This window comes from Euleptes europaea, chromosome 7 (genome assembly GCF_029931775.1).
Source record: "Euleptes europaea isolate rEulEur1 chromosome 7, rEulEur1.hap1, whole genome shotgun sequence".
In the NCBI taxonomy this organism is placed as follows: Eukaryota; Metazoa; Chordata; class Lepidosauria; order Squamata; family Sphaerodactylidae; genus Euleptes; species Euleptes europaea.
The window spans coordinates 76,035,908-76,047,991 of NC_079318.1; the positions used below are offsets into that span (position 1 = coordinate 76,035,908).

General features: G+C 44.8%; 1 protein-coding gene across 1 annotated transcript in view; it reads right to left on the reverse strand.

Moving 5' to 3' along the window:
* Positions 1-4,472: 4,472 nt before the first annotated feature.
* Positions 4,473-12,084, reverse strand: part of PTK2B (protein tyrosine kinase 2 beta) — a 47,749-nt gene continuing 40,137 nt past the window's right edge. Inside the window, exons 27-30 of the mRNA XM_056853694.1 lie at positions 11,851-11,897; positions 7,579-7,725; positions 6,357-6,437; positions 4,473-4,723 (exon numbers count right to left, since the gene is read on the reverse strand). Coding sequence (XP_056709672.1) covers positions 4,508-4,723; positions 6,357-6,437; positions 7,579-7,725; positions 11,851-11,897 — 491 coding nt within the window. The 3' untranslated portion in view covers positions 4,473-4,507. The remainder of the gene's footprint in view (positions 4,724-6,356; positions 6,438-7,578; positions 7,726-11,850; positions 11,898-12,084) is intronic.

Sequence of the window (12,084 nt, forward strand, 5' to 3'; positions counted from 1 at the left end):
CATGCTCCACATCTTCTGCAACCCTAGCCACTGAGAATTAAGCCCACTCTTATTTGCATAGACCTGCCCCTTCCTCTGCATAGCCCCATCCTAGGTTCGATTTCCTGGTTATGGCAAACTGTGACAGAATGGTGGGAACTAGCTTGCTTCTCAATGTATCTTCAGCACATCCAATCCACTCCCAGTGTGGCGTAGTGGTTAAGAGCGGTGGACTCTAATCTGGAGAAGTGGGTTTGATTCCCCACTCCTCCACATGAAGCCTGCTGGGTGACCTTGGGCCAGTCACAGTTCTCTCCAAACTCTCTCAACCCCACCCACCTCACAAGGTGTCTGTTGTGGGGAGAGGAAGGGAAGGAGATTGTAAGCTGGTTTGATTCTCCTTAAAAGGTAGAGAAAGTTGGCGTATAAAAACCAAGTCTTCTTCTTATCCTTTGGTACAACAGTGAATCAAGATCTTCTGATTCCAGGCCTGGAGCCCCATTGGATGAGTGCTGATGGGTCCACATTGTGAAAAGTCCCATGGGAATCCATCTGAATTACTCTCTGCTGTCCAAGGAAGAGCAGGATTAGGCTTGTACGCTCCACATATGCTGAGAGGCACAGTTCTCCTCTCGCTTCTAAGATTTTGCCAATTGCTGCCTCCATCAACTCTTTGCAGCATCCCAAGGCTGCACGGCGCTTCTTTAAAAAAGCTGAGATCCATCCCAGGTACTGATATCGGAATAAGAAATGCTTGTTTATGGAACGCACAGAGCTTTGGTGACAGGTATCTGAGGAGTCCAAATGGCACAGAGGAGTTTTGAAGAATGAAAAAGATGTCCGCTTTGAAATGGAAAAATGACAAGAAAGATTTGCACATATATTATAGAATCATAGGGTTGGAAGGGACCACCAGGGCCATCTAGTCCAACCCCCTTCACAATGCAGGAAATTCACAACTACCTCCCCCCCACCCCCAGTGACCCCCTACTCCATGTCCAGAAGATGGCCAGGATGCCCTTCCTCTCATCATCTGCTTAAGGCCATGGAATCAGCATTGCTGACAGATGGCCATCTAGCCTCTGCTTAAATACCTCCAGGGAAGGAGAGCTCACCACCTCCTGAGGAAGCTTGTTCCACTGAGGAACCACTCTAACTGTTAGAAAATTAGTTGAGTACCGAATTTTCTTCAGTTTGTGTGCCATGGAAGTTGGCAGAAAAAACTCCTCTTCCGCACATCCGTCACGCCAGCTTGTAGCTATCACACTCCTGATCCGCTGCCAGTGTTCAGGGCTGGAGAAGAGGGAGCTCGGTCCCATTGCTAAGCCGGCTGGGTGGCACACTGCTGAGGCTCCCTTCTGATGGTCTTGCCAACAGATTTCCTCCTCTTGTCCTTTCTATGGCTTGTCATCAGTTTTTGCCGTCGCAGTCCTGTGACATTGGCTCAAAGAAATGGCAGCAGAGGGGAATTGCCAGATTGCAAACTATGACCCATCCATTGTAGAACAGCATGGGGAGCACATAATCCCTCCCACCATCTTGCAAAACATTGAATTTGCTAAAAAATAATAAGTTTTTTTCACATCTACTCCTCCGTCCGCAGAGTAATTACATCTCATCTGGTTTCTTTGGTCATTTCCATAGCAACCGCTTTGCTTCTGTTACACAACTGGTACCATTCAACTCTTTTTTTTCTCATGGTGCACATTAGGAATTCTTTAGTCTTATGCAGTGAATCCAAGAGTGTATTTCAAAGGGAGGACCAGAGTTTATTTCATAGGAAGGACCAGAAGTAGTTTCTCTGCATCCCGGTACTTATAACACCCTGGAATCCTTCATCACCTACATTGGACTGGATTCCTACACACATATGGAGTAATGATGATGTGTCAGACTGAATGTACCTCTTGGGCTTGGCTGATCGATGTTGAGGTGTGTATGCACACATGCAAATCCTGCCATGGTGTTGCTTGGTACGTATTCTGTGGTTGGAGAGTGGCTAGCAGTACACAGTGCAGTCTGATCACATTGTTGGCTCGCACCACCACTGGGCAATGCTCGCCCCTCTCCAGGCATGGCACATGCCCCAGGCAGATCCAGCCCACTCCTGCCCCAGGCATCCCACACAGGTTCCAGGCAGGTCCAGCCCACTTCATTTCAGACCCGAGAGGTGTTGGGGCTCAAACCTGCCTGGGTGCTAAAGCTTCTGCTCTGGAGCGCATCATACTTGAGAAATTGCAAAGTGAATTGACACATCCAAACACCATGAAGATACAATATATGAATGGAAGGATCTGTCATTTCCTCAGTGGATTAAAAAGACATACATAAAAGGCAACAAGGAGGCTGTTGGATCATAGAGCAGTCAGGTCCAGAAAAGAATGAAGGAAAAATGATTGAAAGAAAATAAATAATAACAATACTATTTAGTATCTTTGTAGTGCTTTCAAAATTCAAAACACTTCGCCCACTGTTGAAATACTTGCATCAGCCCTGTAAGGTAGGCTAATATGATTAGTCCCATATTGTACATGGGGGGGGGGGGAAATGTTGAGGCTAAGATATAAGCTTTCATACATGAAGCTCTGGCAACGGTAAAATTTGAGCTGTACCACTGAGTTCAGTGGAACTATCTCCCATGATGCCATACGTAACACTGCAGTCTGAGGAACTGCTCAAGAGCACATGAAGCTGCTTCATAACCAAGCCCATCAAGCCAAGTACCGTCTCCTCCAGCTGGCAGCAGAAAGCCCTTTCTCAATACCCACCACTTGCAATCTTTTTACTGGGAAACTGAATCTTGGACCTCCAGACTGCAAAACGCACGCTCTACCAAATGGCTATGTCCCTTTCCTCCCTGAACCTGGACTTGCCAGGACCGTCTGCATGCAAATTAAAGGTAAAGGTCCCCTGTGCAAGCACCACGTCATTCCTGCAGGCTCTCAAACTAAGCTACGTTCTCTCAGACCACACAGAGCCAGGCAAGCCTAGTGGTAAGGCTAGAACCGGGGAGGCCATGAAACCCTTTTGAGTGACCATCCCTCTCAGCCTAATTCACCTCATAGGACTATTCCTTCTCTTATGGTCAAGTGAACTGACATTGTTGTGAGGATAAAATGGAGGTGAAGGGGGGGAAGAACCATAAATATATAAGTAGGTATTTTAACAAGACTGTGCCAAGAAGCAATTTTAACCCTCGACAAAGAAAGAGAAGATCAGCCAGAGAATTGGGTACCTCATTTATCTCAGGCAAAAATAACAGCTTTGTTAAGATGAGTGTGGCAAGAGCCCCCCCAAAACATACAATGTTCAGTTTAAAACCAAATAATCATATCCAACAGGAAGGTTTCTGGTGCAGTTGCCTTTTTTTTTTTTTTTTACCACACAAGTTAATATTACAAAGAAGCTCAGGTCAGCAGCTGACCTCACTCCAGGCCTTTTCTTTAAGAAAAGACAAGCAACCCTACTTCTCAGGCACAAAAAAAGCACACGGATTTAAAATTTTGGGGAGGGAGGCGGATCTTGCATTCAAAACAATCGTGTGTTTTTTAAAAAATAAAGAATGGATGGCTTCAAGACTTCAAAAACCTGCATGATTTCCATGAAACTGTTTTATAGCAAAGCCTGAGTTTCAAGGCTGTGAGGTCTATTTAATTTAAAAAAAAAAACCGCCAGGGAATTCAAACCAGATTTTAAATTCTAAATCAATGTCCATATTCAAGCTTCATAGTTCCACATTAAAGGGATGGAAGGGATTTGTGTTTATGTTTTTTTTTTTTTTTGCCAATTTATGTTCGTATGTGAAATTTCAGATTTGATTTTTTTTTAACATTCCTTTCAGATCTACATCATTTAAAGATCCATCCTCCCTCTACACTGGTTCATCTCAAATTAAGTTAAATAAACTGTTCTATACAATATACAAATAAGCAAAATAGTCTCTTCCAATGAACCAGTATCCCCAATGGGAAATTTCTCTAATCAAGAGAATCACTTAACAAGTCTCCTTTTTTCCAGTAGGCCATTAAAACCCTTGGAGCAACCAAGGAGAAACGTTGACCCACCCTTCTCTGGCTTACCCTGAGAACAGCGTGGGGCCCACGAGCCACCCCACCCACACCTGCCTTTGATCTGCTCCACCAACCTGACAGATGGTACCGCTCACTGTCGCAGGCACCCGAAAGGAAGCAGAACATAATACAGGAACCCACTTTCTGTGATGACACCAGTGGTGCAGGTCCAGGAAACCCCACTGAATGGCCTCTAGTATCCCCCATGAGAGGATGGGGGTCTTTCACGGACGTAAACCCCCCCCCCCAGCAGCACGTTCTGTGGGATGCGAGAAGACAAAAGTCTCTTCCCTGCCCTGAGCATGGCTTCTCTCAGGAGTCTCCTCCTTTGTTCTCAGAAGACAGACGTGACAAAATCAAAGACACAAGTGTTTTTGTGGCACGGGGGACAGGGGAGCTGGAGGGGTTATATATATATGTGTGTGTGTGTGTGTTACTTTAAAGGCCAGCTCTCTCAGTCACTCAAAAGAGACCTTCACCAGGTTGGCTCGCACCTTGGCTTGGTCTACAGCGTCCAGGAGATTCTTTGCATCCACGGCCAGAGTGTGGGAGGCGGTCAGCATCTGGCGCTTGCACTCCTCGCTCAGGGAGGTCATGGCATTCTGCTGGGCCAAGCGCATCTTGTTGATTAGCTCAGCAAGGTCCTTGTTTAGAAGCCTCTGAGTACCCTCAATCTGCCGGAGGGGGAATATAACACACAAAAGCAGCAGGTTAACTCAAAGGACACCTCAAAGCACGTTCCCCTTTTCTAGCAGGACATTCAGAGACAAATCTTCTCTCTAAGCAGTGTATCACTTCATGCCATGAGAGTGGTTTGGGATCACAGAATCATAGAGTTGGAAGGGACCACCAGGGTCATCTAGTCCAACCCCCTGCACAATGCAGGAAATTCACAACTACCTCCCCCCCACATACCCCCAAAGACCCCTACTCCATGCCCACAAGATGGCCAAGATGCCCTCCCTCTCATCATCTGCTTAAGGTCATAGAATCAGCATTGCTGACAGATGGCCATCTAACCTCTTCTTAAAAACCTCCAGGGAAGGAGCACTTACCACCTCCTGAGGAAGCCTGTTCCACTGAGGAACCGCTCTAACTGTTAGAAAATTCTTCCTAATGCCTAGACGGAAACTCTTTTGATTTAATTTCAACCTGTTGGTTCTGGTTCGACCTTCTGGGGCAACAGAAAACAACTCGGCACCATCCTCTATGACAGCCCCTCAAGTACTTGAAGATGGTTATCATATCCCCTCTCAGTCTTTTCCAGGCTAAACACAGCCAGCTCCTTTAACCTTTCCTCATAGGACTTAGTCTCCAGACCCCTCACCATCTTTGTTGCCCTCCTCTGGACATGTTCCAGCTTCTCTACATCTTTCTTAAATTGTGGTGCCCCAAACTGAACACAGTTCAGATTATCGTCTAGGAATTAACATATGTGGAAAATGCGATGAAGAGATTTGAAATCCAAATGGACTTGTCTTTTTCTTGCAGAAAACATTCATTAATTGATTATTGGATAACTATTGCTAGTCCAATCTCGTCAGCTCTTGTAAACTAAGTAGGGTCATCCCAGATTTGTACTTGGATGGGAGGCCACCACAGAAGTCCAGGACTGATATGCAGAGGAAGGCAGTAGCAAGCCACCTCTGTTCATCTCTTGCCTTGAAACCCTTACGGGGTCACCGTAAGTTGGGTGCAACTTGATAGCACTTTCCACCACCGTTGCTACCACACTGAGTCAGATATTGGTCCAATTAGCTCACAATTGTCCACTCTGGTTGGCAGTGGCCTTCCAAGCTTTCAGGAAGATAGTCTGCAACCTGAGCAACTTTTAGCAGAAGATGCCAGGGCTGAGGCTGGGAAGTTCTCCATGCAAAGCAAGTCCACCACCATTGAGCTATGGATCCTGAGGCAGGAAGTCTACATAGAATATTAATGCAGACAGATTTTGCCATGTGCATCCTTTGAAAGAGTAGTCTGAATAGCTCAGACCAGCCTGAGCTCATTAAGCTAAGCAGAGTCGACCACGGTTAGTACTTGGATGGGAGACCATGAAGGAAGACCTGGGTTGCTATGCAGAGGAAGGCAGTGGCAAACCACCTCTGTCCATCTCTTGCACTGAAAACACCACAAGTCAGTTGACAGCACTTTATTATTATCCTTTGAGAGATATCATCTTGGAAGGATTTGCATCAGGCTTTGGCGAAAGAAGGCCTAGGAGCACAGGCCACCTGAGATAACTTTCTAAGGCTCCAGTTGAGCAATCTCACCCAATGGCAAGAAAGAGGACTTGCTGCTGAGGCCTACCTCATGGCGTGAAGATGAGGGCAAAGCTGGAAGGATGTCATCTACACTTCCAATGAGCTTCCGAAGAGAGAGACCCACATTCTGCCAAGAGAAAACAAAAAGCACAAAATCAAGGCCCTGACAGCTGTTGTACAGAAAGGATTTTCTCTGTGTAGCTCTGGAACTCTCGAGTACATGAGGCTACGCTACCAGGATTATCAGTCCACTCATTCTTCCCCCATTTCACCGCATACCTTAATCGAGGACCAGTACTTCAGTTTACTTAATTATCATCAAAATACTCTTTGAAAAAGAAAAGACTTTCAGGCCGTTCTAAAGGGTCACTAAGGAGGGGGTCTGGTGAACATCCAAAAACAAGATGTTCCACAACGTTAGTGCAATAACTGGAATTTCTAGCTGGAGATCATTGCACTAATCGTTCAGCAAGGACAGTCAGAAGGGAAACCTGTACCAATCTGAGCCACAACGCAGTCCTTCCACTATGTGGACCACAGGCTGTGAACAACTTTAAAGGGAAGAACCTGCAGCTGAATTTTGCTGGGAAGCAAATAGGTACTTGTATGTGTTTTAACACACGTGCCATATGATCATGTGTTACACAGTGGCATTTTGGACTAGCTGAAGTTTCTGAATATCTTCAAGGGCAGCTCCACATAGTGCACGTTATGGTAATCCTTCTGAGAGGTTACAGAAATGTGTATCGGCAGAGGCAAACTGGCTGAGCACAGAAAGCAGCATAGTTTACAGATGGCATGTAACTAGAGGTAGGCAGCCTTGGCCACAACAGCAACCTGCTTCTCTGATAACAAAGAAGGGTCCAAACGCACCATGAAGCTCTTTACATGATCAGTCAGAGATCAATAATCAATAATAAATTCTATAAATAATCGATCATATTGGCCCAAACATTTTGATTCAGCAAAAGGCAGCTTCCTATGTTCAGGGTAGCAGCTCTCAGACTAATTTGCCGCATGTCTGCCTTAAGAACATACTGTCTGCCTGTGCTGAATCAGAGCAGATCCTTCTTGTCCAGAACTCTGTCTTGAGCACAGCTCAACCAAGACACTTCTGGGAAGCTCACAAGCATCCCAAGGCTGGCCCCACTGTTCATCCTCAGGATCCCATCCTCAAGGGTAATAAATATGGCCTCCCACAACCTCCCATTCCATGAGCTTTCCCTGATTCCTTGCTGCCCCAAAGGTGGTGGCAAGATCCATGTTACCTTCACAACGAGGATGTACCGCTCCGGTGGATGGTTGCTGACCTCGTTCTTAAGCTGCAAAACAGCCTTCACCAGGTCCATGACATCGCTGTATACAGCATCGTCCGTCCGGTCCAGGTTGGCCGTAGGAGTGGGCTGAAGTGACATCTGAAAAGGACAGGATAGTGTAGGACAGGCTTTCCCAAACTCATACAATCATAGAGTTGGAAGGGACCACCAGTGTCATCTAGTCCAACCCCCTGCACAATTCAGGAAATTCACAACTACCTTCCCCACACACTCCCGGTGACCCCTACTCTATGCCCAGAAGATGGCCAAGATGCCCTCCCTCTCATGAACTGCCTAAGGTCATAGAATACTATTTTTGTTAGAAAATAGAAATAAGAAACACACTAAGATCCAAAAAGGAAAGTTTTAGGGTGTGTAAGATGTGCCATCTGCTCTCAGAGGAGCCCATACTCTGCACTTCTGCATGAGTCAGGATTCTAGGTTAACCTCCTCTGAAGGGAGAAAAGTCTGCTGTGGTTCTGCTAGGGTTACCAACCTCCAGGTGGGGCCTGGAATTCTCCCAGAATTACACCTGATCTCTAGACTACAGAGATCAGTTCCCATGAATGAAGTGGCAGCTTTGGGCAGACTATGACATCATATCCTCACTGAGGTCTCTCCCCTCTGTAAACTCCACCTTCCTCAGGCACTGCCCCCAAATTTCCAAGAATTTTCAAAGGTGGAATTGGCAACCCTAGTTTCTACATGGGGAGGGAGTGAATGATCTAGTTGAACCTGACACAGACAAACAGCAGAATTAGTGTCCCCAAAAGGGACCAAAAAGAAAGAGGCATGAATGGCCAGCACAGGGAAACCAAGTTCCCAGGAACTGGTTGGCCACTGTGTGAGACAAGATGCTGGAATAGATCGACTACTGGTCTGATCCAGCAGGGCTCTTCTTATATCCTTAGAGATTAAGGAAGTGCCTTCTTCTGGGGATAAGGCCTTTGGGCCCACTAAAAGCATGGCAGCACTTTTGTAGAATCATAGAATCACAGAGTTAGAAGGGACCACCAAGGCCTCTAGTCCAACCCCCTGCACAATGCAGGAAATTCACAACTACCTCCCCCCCAACACTCCAAGTGACCCCTGCTCCATGCCCAGAAGATGGCAAAAAAAAAAAAAAAAAACCCTCTAGGATCCCTGCCCAAACTGGCCTGGAGGAAAATTGCTTCCTAACTCCACAGTGGCTATTGGCATTTCCCTGGGCAAGTGAGAAAGGGCCACGAGAGCCAAACCCTGTTGCAAACCTGTCGCAGGCCCCAACGTATGACCAGGATTTTGGTATGAAAGCATGTCCCATTAGGCTTCATAAAGACGGAAATGTGTTACAAAGATGATGTCACTTCATAAACTGGAACACCTGTGACAGTATCAAGCCCGCGGCTAGTAACTTGCTATGCTGTGGAAGCAACCCAAGGTTCTGCTATTGTAATCATTTAATACTACTGTCCCAGCTGAAGGTCACAACTGCAGGAGTGCTCAGCTGATTAAGCAAAACATACTGCTTGACAAGGAATGATAGACAATGTCATATCTACTAACTACTGCAGATGGCAGTCAAGTGCATAGTACTGCTTATAAGACCTATTAGCTAAGTTACTGTTTATTTATAGAATGCTTTAGCTAAGGGATTCTAGAACCAAAGTTGACTGGACCTATTCCAGCACATCTACAAGATAAAGGCTCTGAAAAGGTATAAATAGAGACCTTTCTCTGACTACAGGTTAGAGAGGTTCCTGATGGTCTAAACCTACTGACCTATGGACTTCCTCCATCTACCAAAGATGTAAAACCTTGGCAGCCTAATTCTTGCATGAATTAGGAACCTGATTCTTTCGTGAATTAGGAACAATAATTTATTCTTGTCTCTAAATCTGGAGAACTCTCACAGAGAGAGGTATTATGCCACACAGTCTGTCTCTCTGAAGACTGATTGTCTGGGATAACTGACTGTACAATGCTTCATCCTGAATATGTGATGAAGGCCCTTATACTCTAAGGATTATAAGGGTATGGATCTTACCATGTTTGAATATGGTGACATTGAGAGCTCATTTGTTCTAACAAGACTAATGTCTTCTCATAAGGTCTATGCTTTACACAGACTTCCCAGTTCTGACAGACAAGATGTAAATGCAGCTTCTCCAAGAAGCCCATTACCAGAGCATATTCCAGGGGTTTCTCTACACAAGGAGGAAGCACTGAATATACTCTGCAGTCAGTTCTAAGACTGAGGTCTCACACAGAACTGTCTGACATACACATGCATACATAAACATGCATTACAGCCAACAATGGCTAACACATAGAATTACTCCAATTGGAATACATATAACTGGAATACATGGATGGAGATCCATGGAGCCTTAAGCTCTTAAACTGTACTATACTCAGTACTCTCTAAAGATTGGCACTGTCAGAGAGATTGCCAAATAGAGTTTATACTCTACACATAATGTTAAGCTTTACACATAGCTTCAAATACGGATTAATTACAGTATAGCAAAACCATCAAGGTGGCTCTTAGCTATACAGCAATGCTTACAGCAATGCATACTCAAAGATGGCTTTCACATAGCCTTTTCTAATCTGAACATGGGCTTCAGACCCATAAACCTCAAACATATAGAGACTCTATGGTCTCATGCCTTCAATCACAAACAGACTACTGGAAGAGCTATAGTATCAGCTCTAACATGAAACTATGGAACCAAAGAGATCTCTCCTACCTTTACAACTACTAAAGGCATTGAAATAACAGAATAAAACTTAGAGAATACCTGAAGGTAATCTAATTATTCTAAGTGAATTTATAGACTCCTTACAGAAACGCTGCAATGACATGACTGGGTAAAGTATGTCTTATATTTAAATAATTTGAATTAGAATACTTATTCAATGCACTAACCATTATTTTACAAGATTTCTGTAAACTGTATTATTTCCTGAATGAAATATGTACTTGGGAAACTCTCATATAGTCATAGAGATTGTTGATATTGCTAATATTGCTTGCATACATAAGATAACATTTTGTTCCTGTTGAACTAACTAATATAGTTTTTATTTCTGTAACCATTTACATGCATATATTTTATGTGAAATAAATAGTATTTTATTCATATATTCGTTTCATATTTTTACTGGAACATTTCAAGAGAAAGTCTATCTCGCAAGAGGTGGAAAGGGTTGATCCCTGCTTAGTGAGTAGCAGGCTGAATAAGATAAAATATCCCTTTTCAGGAAGGGGTCAATTCTAAGAGCTTGGTTACCTTAACGGCACGGACCGCGACAAACCTTCCTGCCTTCCTTCGCATAATCTGCCTAAGTTCACAGAATCAGCACGGTTGTCAGATGGCCATCTAGCCTCTGCTTAAAAACCTCCAAAGAAGGAGAGCCCACCACCTCCTGAGGAAACCTGTTCCACTGAGGAGCTGCTCCAACTGTCAGGAAGTTCTTCCTAATGTTTAGCCGAAAACTCTTTTGATTTAATTTAAAGCTGTTGGTTCTGGTCCAACCTTCTGGGGCAACAGAAAACAACTCTGCACCATCCTCTATATGACAGCCCTTCAAGTACTTGAAGATGGTTTATCATATCACCTCTCAGTCATCTCCTCTCCAGGCTAAACATACCAAGCTCCTTCAGCCTTTCCTCATAGGACTTTCCCCATAGGACCTCTAGTGGGTGCACTTAATGTGCCATGGCACACACAGTCTGCAAATGTCTGGTGAACAGTGTGCATGCCATTCTTATGGCGTCCACTCTTGTGGGGATCTGTACAGGCTGTACCGTTTCATCCTGCAATGGCAGGGGGCCTCACAAGAGGAGATGGACGTCCACATAAAAAACTGTGAACACAGCTGGCATACCTGGGAGATGGGTTCTGGCCTAGCCTTTCCCCTGTGTGGAATGGCAGAGATACAGGATAACTGCTTTGGTGAGAGGTAGGCCCACAATGGCTGCGGAAATCCCATATTCAAAATCGTTCTTAGCCCAGTGCTCCTGAGATAGTAGCTCACTCTGCCCTCAACTTCTACAGATTTCCAGGGAGTTTATCATAATATTGTGGATATCTGCCATGCCCCTTCCCCCAAAAAAGACGGCTTGTGGCAGCTCCGCCCTTGACCCATGTACCTCAATACTGTATCTGAATCAGCCCAGAGTCCAGCACCAAACTGGAAAGGAAGCAACTCACTATGGCATGGAGTTTAAGTACATACCTGAGGTACAAATCTGGGTGGCTTCTTGGGGTGCCCCGTAAACTCAGCTAAGCCATCAATAAAAGGAAACAAAGAGCTTTTTATTACAGTTATACACCTCAACACACACATACACAAAATATTATCACTCGGGCGGCTTATTTAAATATAAAATCTGATAATTACCTGACTAATAAAGCAATTAACAGGTGGCATTTCAATATATTTACAGGCTTTTTTTTAAAAAAAAGTACA